This window comes from Abramis brama (assembly GCF_963993115.1).
Source record: "Abramis brama genome assembly, chromosome: 8".
Lineage (NCBI taxonomy): Eukaryota > Metazoa > Chordata > Actinopteri > Cypriniformes > Leuciscidae > Abramis > Abramis brama.
Window position 1 is genome coordinate 37287898 of NC_139970.1, and position 21509 is coordinate 37309406.

At 39.9% G+C, this 21509-nt stretch overlaps 1 protein-coding gene across 2 annotated transcripts in view; it reads right to left on the reverse strand.

Moving 5' to 3' along the window:
• The window catches only part of ttn.1 (titin, tandem duplicate 1), a 138479-nt gene that overhangs the window by 43862 nt on the left and 73108 nt on the right, over positions 1-21509 (reverse strand). For both annotated transcript variants that reach the window (XM_084122516.1, XM_084122515.1), the window contains 45 exons: positions 21117-21425; positions 20742-20932; positions 20188-20617; positions 19795-20103; positions 19500-19681; positions 19289-19418; positions 18866-19165; positions 18463-18780; positions 18078-18374; positions 17699-17998; positions 17274-17588; positions 17044-17192; positions 16804-16954; positions 15805-16086; positions 15407-15709; positions 14981-15283; positions 14579-14860; positions 14171-14470; positions 13781-14083; positions 13385-13693; positions 12918-13199; positions 12391-12690; positions 12012-12305; positions 8946-11915; positions 8542-8862; positions 8162-8446; positions 7656-7955; positions 7155-7574; positions 6795-7070; positions 6407-6706; positions 6002-6304; positions 5607-5906; positions 5215-5502; positions 4800-5102; positions 4418-4720; positions 4029-4334; positions 3600-3887; positions 3212-3499; positions 2732-3019; positions 2036-2626; positions 1840-1944; positions 1527-1724; positions 1128-1424; positions 428-1015; positions 1-303 (listed from right to left, as the gene is read on the reverse strand). In XM_084122516.1, the coding sequence (XP_083978642.1) occupies positions 1-303; positions 428-1015; positions 1128-1424; positions 1527-1724; positions 1840-1944; positions 2036-2626; positions 2732-3019; positions 3212-3499; positions 3600-3887; positions 4029-4334; positions 4418-4720; positions 4800-5102; positions 5215-5502; positions 5607-5906; positions 6002-6304; positions 6407-6706; positions 6795-7070; positions 7155-7574; positions 7656-7955; positions 8162-8446; positions 8542-8862; positions 8946-11915; positions 12012-12305; positions 12391-12690; positions 12918-13199; positions 13385-13693; positions 13781-14083; positions 14171-14470; positions 14579-14860; positions 14981-15283; positions 15407-15709; positions 15805-16086; positions 16804-16954; positions 17044-17192; positions 17274-17588; positions 17699-17998; positions 18078-18374; positions 18463-18780; positions 18866-19165; positions 19289-19418; positions 19500-19681; positions 19795-20103; positions 20188-20617; positions 20742-20932; positions 21117-21425 (15960 nt within the window). The remainder of the gene's footprint in view (positions 304-427; positions 1016-1127; positions 1425-1526; positions 1725-1839; positions 1945-2035; positions 2627-2731; positions 3020-3211; positions 3500-3599; positions 3888-4028; positions 4335-4417; positions 4721-4799; positions 5103-5214; positions 5503-5606; positions 5907-6001; positions 6305-6406; positions 6707-6794; positions 7071-7154; positions 7575-7655; positions 7956-8161; positions 8447-8541; positions 8863-8945; positions 11916-12011; positions 12306-12390; positions 12691-12917; positions 13200-13384; positions 13694-13780; positions 14084-14170; positions 14471-14578; positions 14861-14980; positions 15284-15406; positions 15710-15804; positions 16087-16803; positions 16955-17043; positions 17193-17273; positions 17589-17698; positions 17999-18077; positions 18375-18462; positions 18781-18865; positions 19166-19288; positions 19419-19499; positions 19682-19794; positions 20104-20187; positions 20618-20741; positions 20933-21116; positions 21426-21509) is intronic.

Sequence of the window (21509 nt, forward strand, 5' to 3'; positions counted from 1 at the left end):
CTGCAACAAGCTTTGTCCTCACAGGCATTGAAGGTTCACTTGGCTCACCAAAACCAGCCTTATTCTCAGCAGTTACTCTAAATTCAAATTCAATTCCCTCTTTCAGCCCTTTCACTTCAAAGTGTAGGTCAGCAATTGTTTTCTTTGATGCTCGTGTCCATCTCATGCCCTTCTTTTCTTTCCTCTCAACCATGTACCCTGTTATATCACTTCCTCCATCATCGGCTGGTCTTTTCCAAGCAATGGTAACAGAATTTCCACAAACATTCTCAACTTCTGGCTTGGCTGGCGGGCCGGGGGGACCTGAAATAATTAATATGTCTTTTGAGAACTTTATTGCATTACATATGCAGATATGTAGCATCACACACAAAGGAGAAGTATGGAAGTAATATATGAGAGAAAGAGTTTTTAACAATAAACATACCATATCTATCCACCATTTTCACTGGCTCAGAATGAGAGGGATCACCAGCTCCAGAATTATTGACAGCAGAAACCCGGAAAATGTACTCATTTCCCTGAATAAGTTTATTGGCAACAAAGTGGCAGTCAATAACCTTTTCGGCAAGAATGGTCCAAAGGAGACGGCTTGTTTCTCTTTTCTCCAATGTGTAATATTTGATTGGAGATCCTCCATCCTCATGAGGTGGTGTCCATGTCAAAGTGACCTTTTCAGATGAAATTCCACTTGCTTCAACTGGCCCTGGTGGACCAGGAACATCTAAAATTGTTACTTTAACATTTTCCTCTTTGACACCAAATGGGTTACTTGCTGTGATTGTGTACTCTCCTGAATCCTTCCTACTGGCATACTTGATAGAAAGAGTAGAAGAAGAAGGTGTAGTTTCTATCTGACACACATCTGAAGGCTTAAAATACTTTCCACACTTTGACCACACAGAAGTTGGTTGGGGTTTGCCCAGAATGCTTGTTGCAGTAATCACAATTGTATCTCCAGCTTTGACAGTAAGCCCCTCCTTGACTGTTGGATCGATTATAATTGTTGGTGCCGCTGCAAAATAATCAGTATATACACTAATCAGCATAATTATTTTTCATATTTGGATGATATAAAACATCATTTACTCACAATGCATGCACAAGAAAGAGCAATTGAGTCTTACCATATTCATCCGTGCACATAAGGGTATCTGTTTGTTCAGAGGGTTGACTTATTGCTCCAGCACCATTCTTTGCTCTGATTCTAAATTCATACTTGCAACCCTCTTGCAAGTCTGTTACAGTATATGCGCAGTCGACAACATTTACTGCATTAGCCTTCACCCAGACCTTGGCTGGGAGATCACGTCTCTCAACAATGTAGCCTGTTAGCCTGTGTCCACCATCATACTGAGGTTCAGTCCATTGAAGTGTTACAGTGCTTCTAGTGATACTAATCACATCTGGTTTCCCAGGTGCATCTATAATGAAATATGCTCAAATAAATTATTAAATCAACCATACACAAATTGGGGAGGTTATATATTTGAATGACCCAAGCCTTTAAAATACCATTAACTTACCAATTGCATCCAAGGCAACCATTGGCTCAGTGGCAGGACTTGGTCTTCCAACACCAGCCAAATTAATAGCCATAACTCTGAACTCATACTCTAGACCCTCTGTTAAGCCAGTCACTTTGAAATCTCTCATCTTCAAAGGAGTTGGATTTGCTCTTTTCCATAACATGCTGTTTCTTTCCTTGAATTCAACATGGTAGCCTGTAAGCAAAAAATACTGTTTATTTATCTAATTGTTCTAGAATTGTTTTCTCCTAGCTATATTTTTATGAAAAAGTATTATTATTGACTCATATTCATTTAATTACTTCTGTACCTGTGATTGGTGAGCCTCCAGTTTTCCTTGGATCTAACCATGTAAGAGTTGCTGAATTATGACGCATACTCATGACTTGTGGGGGAGGAGGTGAATCTGGTACATCTGAGGAAATAATCATGAGTAAGAAAGTGAGATTTTTACACTTTGATATTATCTATAGTATATATTGACGATAAATTTAAAGTCCACTCACTGAATGGATGCTTGGCAACCATAGGCTCTGATTTGAGGCCTTCGCCAATTCCATATTTGTTTTCTGCACTCACTCTAAAGATGTATTCAGTTCCCTCATGGAGACCAGTCACTCTGAAAGTGTTTGTGTCCACAGATGAAAACACTGTAACCCACATGTTAGTAATGGAATCACGTTTCTCTAGAATGTAGTTGGTAACTTCTGATCCACCATCATCTTTAGGAGAACCCCATTTTAAGGTTGCACCATCTGCAGTCACTTCTTTGAACTTTATTGGTGCAGTTGGAATTCCTGGTTTACCAACAACTCTGACGAAAATTGTGGACTCTTTAGACCCAGCAGTGTTGCGAAGAGTGATGGTATATTTTGAGGCATCTGTCCTTTGGCAGTCACGTATCAAGAGAGTTGTGTTTACAGCTGTCGATTCTACACACACTCTTCCTGTGTCTGTGAGATTTTCATCCTCCCCCTTCTTCCATGTGACAACAGGGACAGGCTTTCCACTAATAGGAATCTTGAGACGAACATTGCTTCCTTCTTTTGCAATGTAGTTCAAGTTAGGCAATTCCCGCAAGTCACAGCTTGGATAAACTATAACAGTATAGAAAAGGAATGGATAAGGAGCAGATTTGAAACACAATATACCAGAAAGAGCTAAAGGGCATTTTTATACAAATACAAAATTTGAAATTTCACCATTGACATCTTTGGCGATCACAGCGAGTTCTTTCACGGGACCATCACCAGAATCATTTGTTGCAAATACTCTGTATTTGTATTCCCTTCCTTCAACAAGATCTTTTGCACTATATTGCATGTTCTTTGATCGAAGAAGCTCCTTCCATTTGTCTTCGCCATTAAGCACCTCAAGCACATATGCAATGATGCGACTTCCACCATCACTGATTGGTTTTTTCCAGGAAAGAGTACAAGAGTCCTTGGTCACAAGCAAGGTCTTGAAGTCCATAACTGGTCCAGGTTGTTCTGGAAGATATTGATAAGTTTACTTAATAATATATATCAGCAAAACTATTATAAAATATATACTGATATATATATAAATATATATATATATATATATATATATATATATATATATATATATATATATATATATATATATAATTTTTTTTTTTGCAATTGAGGATTACATGACCAAAAAATATCTTCCCTTACCAGAAGCTCTAACAGCATCCACAGTTTCACATGGTTCACCAATGCCATACTCATTTTGAGCCAGAACCCTGAAGCAATAAGATCTACCAGCCTCTAAACCATCAATCTTGAAAGATGTTTTAGTAGTGTTTGAAACATTTGACCATGCTTTCCTTTCTGCATCTCTTTTGTCAACAATGTAACCTGTAATCTCACTTCCACCATCAATTAGAGGTGCATCCCATAGGATGGAGGCACTGTCCTTTGATGACTCTTTTATCATCAGATTAAGTGGAGGTCCAGGGGTATCTGTTTAATTTTATAAGAGTTATACATACTTTAGTTAATATAAAATATTAAGAAAACTGTATCTGAATAAAAATAAAACTCTTAATATCACAGAACTCACCAAGGACCTTGACAATAACTGTGTACATCTTCATTCCGCTTACACTGTCAAGATTCAGAATGTATTTCCCTGCGTCGTATCTGTTTACTTTCTCAACACAAACCAATGTATCAGTGTCTGTCGTCTTGATTATGATTCCTTGTCTTTCCTTAATGTTGGTGTTCATCTTGGCCCAGGTGACCCTGGGGGTTGGTCGACCCTTAATTGTGGCATGAAGTTTCATTTTACTTCCAGCCATTAGCACCAAAGTGTCCTTCAGCTCTGCGTCAAGCTCAGCCTCAGGAGCAACTGGAATAACATAGAAAGAATACATTAATATATATTTCCGGAATAAGTTACAAAATATTTTAATAATTTACTGTATTTTCATTTTTCATAAAATATATTAGAATTAACAAAATACACAATAAATGATTTTAAAGCTAGTACCAAAAACATCCTTGGCAATGTGTTTTTCAGGAACTTCACAAGGCTGGCTGAATCCAACTTTATTTACAGCAGTAACACGAAGTTGGTACTCTGAGTTCTCCAAGAGTCCAGTCACAACATAATTTGTATCCTGAAGGTTCTTTGGTACATTGCATCTTATCCAGTCTGTTGTATTAGTTCTCTTGCATTCAACAAGGTATCCCAAAATTTCACTTCCACCATCATTTGCAGGCTTAGTCCAAGTTAGTCTAATTGTGCTGTTGGTGGTGTCTGTTACCTTGGGAGAAATGGGTGGGCCTGGAGGATCTGTAAATAAGTAAGAGGTACTGATAAAAGCTCTCACATATTTGTTGATATACAAGATATTGTGAATGGATTCTGATACTCACACAAAGGATCAAGAGCAGAGGCAGCATTAGATGGTTCACTGGGTTTGCCAAGGCCAGCTTTATTTACAGCAATGACTCTAAACTCATATTGAGCTCCCTCAGAGAGACTTCCAACCACAAGTGTTCTCTCCAGCAAGGGTTTTCTGTTCAGTTTGGTCCAGTTCACTTCCTTGGTTTCACGTTTCTCAACCATGTATCCAAGGATAGGTGATTTTCCATCATCAGATGGTTCCTTCCAGCTTACAGTCATACACTCCTTTGTGATGTTTGTAAGGACCGGTGGATCACATGCTCCAGGAACAGCTGTAAATGGCAAGTACATTACAACACAGAAATTATATATCCAATCAATAAAATACATAAACCAATAGTAAGGTCTTACTGAAGGGATTCCTTGCCACAACAGGGTTGGATACAATGGCATCACCAGTACCATAGTGGTTCTCAGCACGAACACGGAACTGGTACTCGTGCCCCTCAATTAGTCTCTCCACTGAACATTCCGTTGTTTCCCTACTGATTTTAGCAGAAAACTGGGCCCAGTTTGCCCTGCTTGTCTCCCGTTTATCAACAACATAATTTGTTATTGGAGAACCACCATCGGCAAGAGGAGCCTCCCAGCACAACTTAATTCGATCTGAAACTATCTCATCAAACTTGATAGAGGCTGGTGGGCCAGGTATATCTGTGTAAGGGGAATGCATGATTATTATTTTGCAAAAAGGACACGAATATGCTATATGTCCAATTCACTTAGTAGTATTTAGACTAAACAATAAAAATATGATTTTACTCACCTAAAACTTTGAGTTGTATTTCTGCAGTCGTAGAACCACTTGCATTTGCTGCAAGAATTCCATAATTTCCAGTATGAAGTTTAGTAACTGCATCAAGGCTCAGAGAAAAGAGATGTCTCTTTTGAGACATCTTGAATTCTTTGTCAGCTTTTAACAATTCTCCATTTTTGCTCCATGTAACCTTGGGCATTGGTTTGCCAAAAACTTCAGCTTCAAGACAAACATCTGACCCAGCCTTTACTGGCAACATCTTTTTCATCTGAATTGAAAGCTCTATTCTTGGAGGCACTATAGACAAGGAAACATGACAGAAAATCAATAAGATAAATAGCAATTGAATAGCAACTTAGAAAACATTTTAAAAATCATTTAAAAAACATAAAAATACTTACCATTTTCTGCAGACACCAGAATGGGGTCAGTGATTTCAGATGGCCTGCTAATGTTAACTGCTGTCTTGGCAATTACCCTAAATTGGTACTTAGCACCCTCTTCTAACCCAGTTGCTGTGTACTCCTCACGAGGCACATTTTGACTACTTGTGTTGCAACGCACCCAAGTGTCTCCTGGAAGCCTCAAGGCCTCAACATAGTATCCAATTATCTTGCTTCCACCATCATTCTTTGGTTTAGTCCACACCAATGTAACTGTGTTCTTAGCAACATCAAGCACCTCTGGTTTTCCAGGAGCATCTATAATTTAAAAACAAAACAACAACAAAATATAGAACTTAAATATCTAATACGAAAACATGTATACCTAAAAAATGTATTTTACATGCACATACCAACAGGTGTTCTTGCTGTGATGAACTCAGTTTTCTTGCTTGGTTTACCCTGTCCAGCTCGGTTAATAGCAGACACTCTGAAAGTGTACTCCAGACCCTCAATTAGGCCAGCACAAGGATATTCTGTTGTGCGAACAACAGAATCATTAGCCTTCACCCAAAGGAGACTGTTCCTCTCTTTGCGTTCAATGTAGTATCCAGTAACTGGACTGCCACCATCAGACTCAGGCTTATCCCAAGCCACAAACATGCAGTCCTTGTTCACTTTGTTGATGCGGCAGTTCAAAGGTTCACCAGGAACATCTAAAAGAAAATTAAATTGTTAAACACTGACAAATATGTCTCATCATTTTTGTCATCAGTTACATGTTGACAGACACTGCTGATGCTTGCATTTCAACTTACCAAAGGGGAATTTAGCAACCATCCTTTCAGATGTAAGGGGGTCTGAAATACCAAATCTGTTCTCAGCACGAACACGGAAGACATATTCCTTTCCAGGAATAAGCTTTCCGATTCTGCAGCCAGCTTTCCCACAGCTGGAAAGAGCAGTAACCCAGTCACCTCTGCTTACATCACACTTCTCAACCACATAATTAGTGATATTGCTACCACCATCTTCAGTAGGTTTGTTCCAAGAGAGTGTGCAGGCATCAGAATCAATGTCACTGATCTCAAATGGTGGCTCAGGTGGTCCAGGAATATCTGACACAAAAGAATGTTTGTAGAAAAATTAACTGCATGTTCACATAGCCCATTATTATTGAAGGTGGTGATGATGACAAGTTCTAACCTCTGATGATGATTTTCAAAGTCTGGTCAACTTTTCCAGTGCTGTTCTCAGCAACAAGGCTGTATTCAGCACTGTCTTGTCTCGAAACATCCTTAATGATGAGCACACACATGTTCTGAGATTTGTGCACAGCGAGACGGCTTGATGAGACTACATTATTTTCTCCCCGTTTCCATTGGCACACTGGTGCTGGCTTTCCAGATACAAGAGCCTCAACCCTAAGTTTTGCTCCTGCCTTTGCAGTGACAAGTTCAGGCATGATGATTTTGGGCTCCACTGGGAAAAAAATACAAGATTTAAGTTTTTAGTTGAAGTCTATTAATTCAAATGACTGAGTAACACATTAATTTTCTAACTTACACATCTGCTCCTTGATCTCATAAGCTTCTCTTGTCTCTGTGGGAAGACTAGAGCCCATGGCATTTCTTGCTGCAACTCTGAAACGATATTTTCTTCCTTCCTTTAGTCCAGCAACAGAGATGCTCAAATCTTTTACGACTGTGTATGGTGTCCATTCCTCCTTCTTCTTCTCCTCCTTCTCCTCCTTGTCCTCAACCACAGGTTCAGGTAGAGGAGGAGCCACAGGCTCAACGCCAGGCTCAGCCTCAGCTTCACCCTCTACTGGTTTCTTGGGAGGTTTAGGCATTGGAAGCTCAAGATAGTCAATAATGTAGCCATCAATTTTAGCTCCGCCATCCCGCAATGGTTTCACCCATCCCACAGTTGCACTGTTCTTAGTAATCTCAAGAATATCAACCTTTTGTGGTGGGTCAGGCTTGCCTTAAGGAAGGAGACAGAATTGTTATAGTAATACTATTTCAACAAAAGCTTTAAAATTGTTCTGGCTAAGAATGCACTTACTGATAGGATCAGAGGCCAGATAAGATTTTGGTGTAACTCTTGGGACTCCGGGACCATACTCGTTTACAGCTATGACCCGGAAGTAATACTCTGTTCCTGGGGCGAGATTGCTTACTTTAAATGTGGTGTTTTCAACATTAGCTTTCACTGTTGCCCAAGTCTTGCGATCAATTTCTCGTTTTTCAACCATGTAATGAGTGATGTTACTGCCACCATCATTTTCAGGTGGAGACCATGTGAGGTTGCAAGAGGACATTGTGATGTCAGTAACCTCAAGACCAACAACAGGTCCAGGTGAATCTGTTTTTAAAATGCAAAAACAAAATATATATATATTTGAATGAAAAGTTGGATATTTTAAGTATTTTCATAGATTCATATATAACTTTATTCATCTGTTTCAGTTGTGTGTGTTTTTTTCCCCACTAATTCCGCTAATATAAAAATAATCAGAAGAAGTTACGTGACTGAAACATTGAATAAACGGGAGCCTGTTTTTTACTTACCAAGTACTTTGACATTCACAAACACTGCCTTCTCTCCAGCTGGACTGGATAAAGTCAATGAATATTTGCCTGAATCATCACGAGAGCTTTCAGATATGACAAGGAATGTCATAGTGTCAATGAGATCAACATGGCCCTTCTGAACAACATTGTCTTTACCCATTCTCCTCCATAAGACCTTGGGAGCGGGTCTTCCTCTAATTGTTGCAACTAATCTTATTGGGCATCCAGCCCTAACTGTCAACCCTTTCTTCAGTTCTGCATCCAAATCAATCTCGGGGGCCTCTGAAGATTGGGGGGAAAAAAAGGATAAAAACACAAATTAGGACATAGAAGGTAAAATTGCTGAAAAGTTTATAGAAAAGTGTATGGAAACTCACCCAAGACTTCTCTTGGCGTCACAGCTCCCTCAAGATTTGTTGGCTGACTCAAGCCAACCTGATTTTGGGCAGAAACACGGAATTCATATTCAAGCTTCTCATCCAGGCTTGAGACTGTGAATTCTGTTCCGATCAACTGGGCAGCAACATTGCACCTTTTCCAGCCTTCATCCCCCTTCTTGCCTGTGCCCTTGACTCTGAGCTCAACTACATATCCAATAAGAGGAGCACCACCGTCATATGTAGGCTTTGTCCATGCAAGAGTGACTGATGTCTTTGAGCTGTCAGCCACCTTTAAGTTACTAACGGGACCAGGAGGCTCTGCAAATAGAAAACCAAATAATAAATGTGGCTGTAAAGACAAAACAAATAAACATTTCATCAAATATTGTAACTGGACATACCAACTGGATCTCTTGCAGTAAATGATCTGGATGGCTTGCTTGCATCACCAACCCCAATTTCATTTTCAGCCTTAACACGGAACTGGTATTCATGATTAGGCAGTAAACCTGTAACAGTCATCTGTGTCCCTGCAATTGGGGACTTAACAACAGGGCCCCACCGAATGGCATGCTCTTCTTTTTTCTCAAGAATATAACCAGTGATAGGTTTTCCACCATCATTATCAGGAGAACACCACATAACAACCATTTCTTCTTTTGTAATTTTAGTCACTTCTGGAGCATCTGGTGCACCTGGTATGTTAAACTGGGTCCTTGCAACAATAGACTCAGTTTCAACAGCAGGGCCAGCACCCATTTTGTTTTCAGCTCTCACTCGGAATATGTATTCATTTCCTTCGATAAGGCGAGTAACTTTAGCTGAATTGGTAATTACAGCTGCTGAATGAATTGACCATACTCCTCTCTTTGTCTCACATTTTTCTATGATGTAGTTATAGATCTCACAACCACCATCATCTTCTGGTACTTCCCATGTAAGCTTGCATCTGTCCACAGAAATCTCTGACACTTTCAGATCTCTAATAGGACCTGGTCTATCAAGAACATTCACCTTGGCCTCAGCAGTACAGGTTCCAGCAGCATTTGTTCCAGTAATTATGTATTTTCCAGTATCTCCACGTCTTGAACTTGTGAGCAGAAATTTAGTGAAGTTGGTGCCAGTTTCAACTTGCACTCTTGGGCTTTTGGTGATATCTCCAGTGACACCTTCTTTAGACCATTTTATATCAGGCTGAGGTTTACCTATAACCTCTGCCTCAATTGGAACTGCATCTCCAGCTTTAACAACAAGAACTCCCATCAGTTTGACTTTGAGCTCTGGCTGTACAAGTTCCTCCTTTACAAGAACTTCATCTGTTGTCACCCAGTTACTCTCTCCTCCCTCATTCTTTGTTTGAACTCTAAACTGATAAATTTGGTTCTCAATACATCTGTCAGCCATGAAATAGGTTTCCTTTATTGCACCTTTGTGTAATCTTTCCCATTCATCTGCTTCTTTAGGCTTCTTTTCAATATGGTAAGCAAGGTTTCGACTACCACCATCATATTCTGGTTTCTTCCATTTGAGGAAGACAAATGTCTTGCCAATTTCAGTGATTTGGAAGTTCTCTGGCTCACCAGGTTTCTCAACTGGGTCAACAGCAAGGACTGGTGCTTTTGTTTCAGTTGGTGGACCAACACCAATTTTATTCTCTGCACTCACACGGAAGAAATATTCGCAATTCTCAACAAGTGGAGCTTTGACAAGTCGTTTGGTGCAGTCAGATGTAACAACTGTCCATCCCCTTTGACTTGGTTGTCGGCACTCAATTTTATAATTAGTAATTTCAGTGCCACCGTTATCCTCTGGATTTTCCCAAGACACCATACATGACTCTTTCGTGACATAAGCAACCTTCAAATTCTGACAGGCTCCAGGAATATCAAGTACATTAACAATAATTGTAGCATGTGCTTGACCACTGCTGTTCTTTGCTTGAATTGCATATTTTCCATAATCAGCTCTAACAGCTTCCTGAATTACCAGCTCAACAAGAGGGAAGTTATTGTTCATCTCAGTGCGTTTATCTCTGCCTAAAGCTCTTGCATCTTTAGTCCAAGTGATTTCTGGATCAGGTCTGCCCTTTACACGGGTCACAAGGTTGATGATTTGCCCTGCTCTAACTGTAAGGAGGTCACGGCAAGCAACATCAACAGTTACGTCGGGGGGAACAAGAATGTCCTTGGCAAGCACAGTTTCTGTGAGTTCTCTTGGCTCACCATCTCCAACTTTGTTTGAGGCTCTAATACGGAATCTGTACTCTGTGCCTTCACTAAGTCCAGGTACTCTAAATGCACAAAACTTAATTAGATCCTTATTTATTCTGTCCCACTGTGCAGAACCTGATTTCTGGCATTCAACAACATAGCCTAAGATGGGGCTGCCACCATCTCTGGAAGGTTTGGTCCATACCAAATCTGCATATGACTTGCTCCAGTCCTTCAGCTTAATGTTACTCGGAGGCCCTGGAGGACTAATCGGACGTTTAGCTTTCACAGTGTCTGATGGATATGAAGGCTCACTTACACCAGCAACATTTTCAGCAAAGATTCTAAATTCATAGCTGTTTCCTTCAAACAGACTGCACACCCTGTATCTAACATCCAAGACTGGTGTTTTATTGACACGTATCCATTTGCCGGTCATCTCCCTGCGCTCAACAATGTAGCCACTCACAGGGCTTCCACCATCTGTTTCTGGTTCAGTCCATGACACTGTTACAGCATTTTCTGTTATATCAGAACATGTTGGCTGGCCAGGAGGGCCTGGTGGATCAAACATATGCTTGGCAATAGTGGGAGGACTTTCAAGGGCAGCTCCAATGCCAATTTTGTTCTCGGCACGTACACGCACAATATATTCACGTCCCTTCTCCAAACGTGGGACTTTGGCCTTTGTGCTGGTACTTCCAGAACTCACAACTGACCATGGCTCCCAAGGCTTCTTGACATCCTTCTTCTCTACAACATAGTTCATCAAAGGTGCACCCCCATCATCTTTTGGTGGACGCCACTGGATTATCATATGATCAGGGGTAACCTCAAGGATATTTACAGGACCAACTGGAGCAGATGGAACATCAAGGACTGTGACATGTAGAGCAACAGATTTGCTTCCAGCAGGATTTGCCACAGTAAGTATAAACTCTCCGCTGTCATTTCTGACACATTCACTAATAGTCAAGACAGTTGAATTTTCTTCAGTAACAATCTTAAATGTGCCCTCAGTTTTAAGCTCATTTCCTTCACTTTGCCACTTGGCTGTTGGAGTTGGGATTCCATGCATGACTGCTGGGAGGACAATTGTACTTCCAGCTTTGACAACAAGACCCTCAATAAGCTTCACATCAACTTCAATAGTTGGAGCCACTGAAAAAGAATATTATCATAATAAAATGTTATATTATGTTGTAATTTTTCTATAAAAAAATAAAATTATATAATAAAATATATTATATATCTTACAGGTTTTTTCCTGGCAAGTAATTGGCACAGTGGTATCTGGTCGACTAATGCCAATTGCATTTTGTGATTTTACACGGAATCTATAGGTTTTGCCCTCCACAAGTCCAGTTACATGGCATTGAGGATTGCTGACAGTCTTGAAGGTCACCCAGTCTGTGGAACCTTCTTCTTGATGCTCAACAATGAATCCAGTGATGTCACTTCCACCTGTACGTTCAGGCCACTCCCACTGAAGCCATACTTCAGTTTTGTCTGCATCCACATGATGCAGATTCTTGGGTGGACCAGGGGGATCTATAAGTAAAAATATACAAATTAATTTAACAAACTGGTATAAAAAGTCAAGAATTAGAAAAATAATATTAAATTTAATACTTACAAAGAGGATCAACTGCCTTGATGGGCTTGTTGGTTTCAACAAATGCACTCCTGCCAAACTGATTCTCAGATGCAACTCTGAAGAGATACTGAGTTCCCTCCATCAGATATTGAGCCATGAGGCTCAGCTTTTTGGATGCAGCACACACTGAAACCCAGTTCTCAGCTGCAACATCTTTCTTTTGCACAATATAGTGGGAGATCACAGCACCACCATCATCTTCTGGCTTTTGCCATGTCACGTAAGCTGACTCACTTGTGATTTCAGAGATGGTAAGATTCCTTGGAGGTCCAGGTTTATCTGAATCAAAAAGAAAAGGAGTCATTGTGGCGCTACTATGGGTATCTACAGTATTTAATTATACATACTGTGTGTACTGAATTTCATTGTAATCCTGTTACAATGTTAAAAAAGAATCTATCTATCTATCTATCTATCTATCTATCTATCTATCTATCTATCTATCTATCTATCTATCTATCTATCTATCTATCTATCGTTAAGAGTTGTTCTTAAAACATTCATACCAAGAGCAAGAACAGTGCAGGTAGCAGATTTCGATCCAGCTGCATTCTGAATAGTGATAGTATAATTGCCACTGTCAGCACGGGTACACTTCTTAATGTGAAGTTTGCTTCCGCTTTCTGTGACCTCTATAAGGCAATGAGCAGGAACTTCACCATCATTCTTTTTCCAAGAGACAGTGGGTATTGGCATGCCCTTAATTGTGGCACTGAGTGTGATGTCTGTCCCAACCATGGCAAGGTGATCACGAGCCATATTACCATGTAACAGCAACTCTGGCTCCTCTGCATAAGAATTAAGATGAGAAAGATAGAAATATGAATTAATAGATTTTTAAGTGATTACTTTCCAATATGCGAAAAAACATACTTCAAGTTACAGGGGGAGAGTAGTATTATAAAACAATACCTACTTTTCAATACTACTCTTATGCATTTTCTGAATATGTAAATAAAAAGAAAGAAATTACCAAGTCTGTCATGAACTTTCACTGGTTCCTTGACATATGCAGGTTCAGATTTTCCAGCTGCATTCACAGCCATAATTCTGAATTCGAACTCTCCACCTTCTGGTAGTTTTGTCACAACAAACTTGGTGTCTGGGCATGATTCAGGAGTTTCATTTGCCTGGATCCATTCGACTGCACCAGGCTTCCGATACTCAATCAAGTAACCAAAGATTTTGCCTTTACCATCATGACGAGGAACACGCCATGATAGATTCACAGAATCTTTAGTCTTGTCAACAGCTTCAGGCAAAACAGGTGGGCTTGGCAGAACTATTAAGAATAAGTTGAATTAGTGAAAAAAGAATAATCAAAAGATAAGCATTAAGAGAATGAAACCATCAAAACACTAGCACTTACCAATGGGATCCTTAGCAAGAATAGGTTTACTTGGAGGGCTAGGATCTCCAGTGCCAATTTCATTCTCTGCCATTACACGGAATTCATATTCACAGCCTTCAACAAGGTCTTGTACCCTATACTGCGTAGCAGGGTAAATTGGATCTCTGGTTGCACGAGACCATCTCTTAGCTGAAGGCTCCTTCCTCTCCAAGATATAGTTTGTGATGGGCTTTCCACCATCACGAGGACGGTTCCAAATCACCAGTGCTGAATCACGAAAGATGTCTTTTACAGTGGGTTGCTCAGGCGCCTCAGGTACCCCTGTAATTATGTGTAAGATATTAGGAACAAAACAAATTTTTACAGCTTTAATGTTCAATTGATTGTTTTGTGAGTGTTTTAACATACTGAATAGATCTTTAGCTTTCATCTCTTTTGACTCCAGTGGGTCACTTATACCATACATGTTCTCAGCACTAATTCTCATGATGTATTCACGACCCTCTACAAGCTTAGGTACTTTGCAGTGGGTTTTTGTGGAGGCAGATGTTACAGTTGTCCACATGTCTCTGTTTACATCTCTCTTTTCAATGACGTAGTTAGAAATTTCACATCCACCATCATCAAGAGGGGGCTTCCAAGAAATAACCATGTGATCTTTGTGAACTTCCTCAAAGACAACTGGGCCCTCTGGAGGCAATGGTCGATCTAAAAAATGCACAGAATATTCAGATAGATTGCTTGTTAGTTATAAGCCCAAAATATGTATTGCATGCATGCATGTAAACATTTTTTCTATCGTTTCATGAGACTTACCTGCAACTGTGATATTGCAAATGCCTTTACGAGCACCAGTACAGTTTTCAACAGTCACACAGTATCTGCCACTGTGCCCACGCTGAGCTTTCATAATACCCAGACACATTGTGGTAAGAGTATTTTTGAACTGGATATGGTTGTCTGCTTTCAGTTCATTATCATCCCTTGACCAGGTGATAGATGGGGCTGGTTTTCCAGTGTAACGCCCCTGGAGTACAAAGCTTTCACCAACCCGCACAACAACCTTATCACGGAAGTCAAGCTCAATTGTAGGAGGTTCTAAAATTAAAAAATAATAATAATCATATTATTGACGTCATTTTTATTTAATACATAGAATTAGAGATTTATAATAATAATAGTGGTGTACATAACGAAAAACAAAAACAATTCACTCACCAAGTTCGTCTTTACATGTAATTGGCTTAGTGGAGAAGGATGGTTTGCCAGGACCAACTTCATTCACTGCACTGACACGGAATTCATAGGTGTCGCCTTCTCTGAGACCATCATAAGTATATCTTCTATCCATCAGTTTCTCTTTGGTCAGTCTGACAAACTTGTCTTTGCCAATCATGCGAGCCTCAAGAATGTAAGATATCACCTCAGATCCTCCATCGTACTTAGGTGGCTTCCAAGTCATACTGATATAGTCTTTAGTGATGGTAGTCACCTCAAGGTCTTCTGGACGGTCTGGAACATCTAGTAAAAAGAGACCAAATGATGATTAGCTACCATCCATGCTGAATACTATTTTACAGCTGAATTACTTCAATAGTTTAAAGCTATTTTAAATCCAGGAAAAAAATAAAGAAAAATACTTACTGATGCGATCTTTAATCACAATTTCGCATGATGTTTGACTGAAAGGTCCTACTCCAATTACATTTTCAGCTGCAACTCTGAAGAAATATGCCTTTTTTAGCACCAGATTATTTACTACAGCATTTTGTCTGCCAGCTGTGTAGGAGCAAGATGTCCAAGCCTTGCGCTCTGCTTCACGTTTCTCAATTATGTAGTTGGAGATGGCAGATCCACCATCATTATCAGGAAAAAACCAGTTCAGCTTGCATGATTCACTTGTAAGACTTTCTGCTGTGAATGGTGCCCCCACCGGACCAGGGACATCTGAAGAAGTAAAATAAAATAAGAAAGTTAATTTCTCTAATGTAGCTATTTCATAGTAATATATAGACTATTTGCGTCTGATAATTCTCACTTACCAAGTACATCAACAATAACAGACCTCTTCACCTCTCCTCCATCATTATTGGCTGTTATTGTATAAACACCTCGTTGTGCCCTTGTGCAGTCTTTGATTACCATTGAGCAGCTGATTGAAGTGGTTTCAATAACAGCTTCTGGTGGGACTGGGTATCCATCTCTGCTCCATGTTATCACAGGTGGAGGTTGGCCTGACACATAAGCCAGGATACGAATAACACCTCCAGCATGAATAACCATCTTCTCCTTTACTGAAATGTCCAGGTCAAGGACTGGCAAAACTGAAATTACAAAAATGATCATTAATTTCATATTACATACATCATATTGCGGTTGAGTTATTTATCACAGGCTTTTTACTTCCTCTTCAGGAGAGAGCAGTTCTCAGTGCCATTGAATTAGTGCATTTCTTCACTAAAATACAGGTTTGTGTACCTTTTATTTTATCTATAAAATCGTTACTGATGCCGGCATAAAATGGATGAATTTATTCATTAAAGGGTTAGTTCACCCAAAAATTATGTTTCTGTCATTAATCACTTCGTTCATCTTTGGAACACAAATTAGGTTTATTGATGAAGTCCGATGGCACAGGGGGGGCTCCATTGACAGCTATTTAATTAACACTTTGAAAGCCCAGCAAGGTAGGCAAGACATCATTTAAATAGTCCATGTGACTACAGTGGTTCAACCTTAATTTTATGAAGTGACGAGAATACTTTTTGTGTGCCAAAAAAACTAAGTAACGACTTTATTCAACAATTTATTCTCCTCTGTATCAGTTTCCGTGGAGCTCTCGTGAGCACCTACCTTTCTTGGCCTTCAAAGTGTTAATTAAATAGCTGTCAATGGAGCCCCCGTCCCACAATTCCCAAAAAACAACACAATTAGGCTTTTTTTAACCTAGTTTTTTTTTAGAGTGTATGAATTTTTATTTCGATTTTAGATCTTTTTGCACACAAACATATTGAATTACATGTTGAATCACTGAGACTTACTTATCCGGTCCTTCATTTCAATAGCATCAGCAACTTCGCCTGGTTCACTCAAGCCAGCAGCATTGATTGCCAAAACTCTGAACTTAAACAATGCATTCTCTTTCAGTCCAGTGACCACCAATTTAGTACCTCTGACTTCCTTGTCTTTGGCCTGGAACAGAAGGAAGATCTTATTTGTAATCTATAAAAAGTATATGAACATGTTTTGCTGAAATGTAAATACTCTGGTCTAAAACAAACCTTAACCCATGTTTCTGTGCCCTCCTCTTTGTATTCAACATAGTAGCCCATAATCTTTGAACCTCCATCCTTCAAGGGTGGAATCCATTCCAAGTCTGCTGTAGTCTTAGTCCAGTCAGTGACTTTTGGGGTAGGTGGAGAAGGAGGAGCTACAAGAAAACGATTTGTCATAGTGTGATTCTCTATTAATTGAAAAATGATATCATTGAATCTCAAACTTGTTTTCCTACCTATTGGATCTCTGGCAAATGTTGGATCAGATGGCTCACTTGGGGGTCCACATCCTGCTGCATTCATTGCAATCACACGGAACAAATACTGAGATCCCTCAATGAGTCCCACGACTTTGTGAGACACACCAAGTGGCATGGGCCTGACTGGATCACGAGTTACTCTGCTCCAGCGTTTAGATGTAGTTTCTTTACGCTCAAGCCAATAGCCTGTGATTGGAGTACCTCCATCTGTGTCTGGCTCTTCCCAGTTCACAGTCATGGAGTCTATTGTGATGCTAGAGAGTGTTGGCTTCTCGCACTGACCAGGTGGCACTTAAAAAACACATAAAATGTTGTCAATGTTATAAAGTGAAATTAATGTAATCTAAACATACAAAATGTCTCTAATTACATCAACATTAAACATGTGAATTAATACTTACCAAACACATCCCTGGCTACTTCAGGTTCGCTATCAAGAGGATCACCAACACCATATTTGTTTTGAGCCCTAATGCGGAAAATGTACTCATGGCCTGGCATTAGATTCTCGACTGTGTATATTCTCTCTTTGGGTTCACTAGTGACAGGTATCCAAGTCTTCCTGTTGGCAACACGTCTCTCAATAGTGTAGTTTGTAATTTTGGAGCCACCATCATCCTTAGGAGGCAGCCATGACAGTGTTATTTGTTCAGCATGAATTTCCTCAAATTTAATGGGTGCAGATGGAGCCCCAGGACGTCCTGTTTAAAATAAGAGAATAATTTTAGTTATAAAAACAACACATAGGTCTTCATATAAAAAATGGTTGTTGCAATTTACCTAGAACATTAAGCCTCATTTCCTTGGAAACAGTACCAAGGCTGTTGCTAGCAGTAAGAGTGTAGAGGCTTGTATCTAAGCGTTTGCCCTGCTGGATCAGCAGTGTGCAGCTATCATCAGACACAAGCTTGTTGATGTGCTCATCATACTCAATGTCAACCTTGTTTTCACCCTTGTGAGGTGGAGCCTTCTGCCATGTGAGTGTTGGGAATGGACATCCCTTAATCTTGGCAACAATATGAATATCTGCACCCTGTTCAACCTCCATGAATTCTGGAAGCTCAATGGAAGGTGCCCCTAAAAGTGAAAGGAAGAAAGGTGAATTGGTTCATCAGACAACTCTTAAATTAACTGAATTACTTTGTGTGTGTTGCTCTGTACATACTGTTCAGGTCCATAACAATGATAGGTCCTGCTGTAGAGGATGGTCTACTCGCACCAACCTCATTCACAGCCTTAACACGGAATTCATATTCAGCACCCTGGTGGAGATCCTCCACTTTGAAAGTGGTGGTATCAATATCACGGCGGTTGCACTGTCTCCAGGACTCTTGCTGGTTTCCACTGCTATCCCACCACAGACGCTCAACATTGTAGTGAGTCACAGGTGCACCACCATCATTTTTTGGTGGCTTCCAAGTCAGAGTCACAATGCCCTTTGACACATCAACGATTTTAACTCTTGTGGGAGGATCCGGAGGATCTGCAATAATATAGTGTTTTGAATAGTCAGAATAAACTGTATTAAAGTATTTTTAATGACAGACTTGTATACAAAATACACTTACGAATAGGATCCCTGGCTTTAGTCCGCTGAATGGTTGTGGTATGAGGCCCCAAACCAAAGCAATTCTCAGCTCTTATACGGAACAAGTATTCTTGTCCTTCAATGAGGTCTGGCACAACTAAGGACTGCATTGCACAAGCTGGGTTGACCTTTGTCCAAGCCTTTCCTTCAACAGTCTTTTTCTCAATGAAGTAGCTTTTGATCCTGTCACCACCATCAGAGTCTGGAGGCATCCAGGCTAGTCTACATGTTCCACGTGTGATGTCACTGACTTTGATGTTTTTTGGAGCTCCAGGCAAATCTAGACAAAAGAGACAAGTTATGTGATATAATACATACTTCTAGACGTTCTGTGTTCTAATGATAATACTATTATATCAGGTTTTGATGTTTTCATGATTTTAGGGATTTCGAATATGCTTACCAAGTACATTCACGCGCACTTTAACTATTTTAGTGCCAGCCTGGTTGTTAGCAGTGATGATATATCGCCCAGAGTGGTTTAATTTACATTCAGGGATTGTCACTACTGATGTTGTATCACTGGATGATACCTGCAGAGTTTAAATGTAAAATGTATTAGTTTGTTTGGACTAAACAAACTGAGTGTTTTAAAGAAATATGAATTATCCTACTTCTGAATCCTCTGGCAGAGTGTGACGTTCATTCTTTTTCTCTGTTGGCGCGGTTCCATCAAAGTCCCATGTCACATTCGGAACAGGTTTGCCAGAGATGGTGGCTGGAATCTTGATGGTTGTTCCAGCACGACAATTCAGAAGTTCTTGAGCTGTGACCTCCAAAGTAATGACAGGTTCCTCTGTGAACATGTTGGGTAACACATATATCTTTAATCATATATAACTTTCTGCATGTATGTATTAAATATAATTCTATAGTATTGTAACACATGTACATAAAAGTAAGACTTACCCAGAATATCCTGTACAATGATATCAGAAGTTCTTTGACTTGGCTCAGATTCACCAGCAGCATTTACAGCAACAATCCTGAACCTGCATTTCTTATTCTCTTTAAGCCCTGACACAGTGTATGAATTACTCAGGATCAGCTTCTCCGGTGTATTGATCCTTCTCCACTCATGTGAACCCTCATCCTGAACTTCAACAATGTAACCCTTTATTGGACTTCCTCCATCTTTTTCTGGTGGGGTCCAAGAAAGGGTCACGCTGCTTGTTGATTTGTCTGTTACTACAGGTGCTGGTGGTTGACCTGGTGGGTCTATAAGTAACATTTAAGAAAGTTTTATTCATAAGGAACAGGAATTCATAAACATATCAACACATGAATATCAATATTACTTACTTTTTGGATCAACCGCAGGCACGCATTCTGTTGCTTCACTTGGAGGTCCAACGCCAGCTGCATTCTGAGCCATAACACGGAACTTGTACTCGGCACCCTCAATAAGGTGCAGCACATTGTATTCCAGGCCCTTGACTGCTGGTTTTGTTACTGGAGCTCTGTTAACACGACTCCAGTATACAGCACCTCTCTCTCTCTTTTCAAGCCAGTAGCCTTGAATAGTTGAGCCACCATTGTCTTTTGGAGGCTCCCAAGTGACCACCATGGATGAGCAGGTGTGGCTAATAATCCTTGGCCTCTGGGGTGGCCCGGGAAGACCAAATGGATCTTTGAGTACAACCTTTTCTGATTCACAACCATCACTGACCCCATATTTGTTCTCAGCTTTGATCTGGAACTGGTAATTACCATAGGCCTCCAGTTTGTACACCTTTAGAAGGGGATGTAAAAAAAACAAAAACAAAAAAACATTTAGAGCATTTATAAGCATATAGCACTGTTTCATTCTAGAAGGAACTGTCTCATAATAATACGTATTAATAACATGTATTAACCCCATAACGTCTGTCTATAATGCAGCATGTCAACTGTTCCCAGTCAGACTTCTTTTTGCTGGCATCTCTCTTCTCAATGATGTAGTTAGTGAGGTCACTTCCACCATTGTCCTCTGGAGCATCCCAGGTAAGGTAGCAAGACTCAGCTTTGATGTCAGACACCACAATGTTTCTTGGTGGCAATGGGCGATCTAGGAAAAGAACACCACAGTTATCATAAAGATAATCTTGTAACAAAACTGTTGAAAATAAAGAGTTGTCCCCTACATAACTTAACTACAGGAAAAAGTACTGTGTAACACCCAATACTACTTCCCATGCTGTGGAAAATCAATAAGCTTAAGTAAAAGTACTGAATAACATTTAAAGGCTTACCCAAGATATCCACACGGATTGTGCGTTGACCTACTCCACGGGTATTTGTGGCAGTTAACTTGTATATGCCTGTGTCTTGTCTTACAGTTTCAGGAATACCAATTTTGGTGTTGATAGTTTGTCTGTTAATCTCCTCTGATTCCAACGTCATTGTCTCAGTGGGTTGGTCAATAACTACTCCATTCTTTGTCCACTCAAATGTAGGCAAGGGTAGGCCGAAAATTTCAGCAGGAATTTCAATAGCTGCTCCTTTCTTGACAACAATGGCATCACTTTTAAAGAATTTCAACCACTTAACAGTTGGTGAATCTAAAATAGAGGAAAATATCAATGAAAATGTTAAGGCATGATTTTTATTAGCAAACTACAACTACATGCGATCAGAATTGGTCA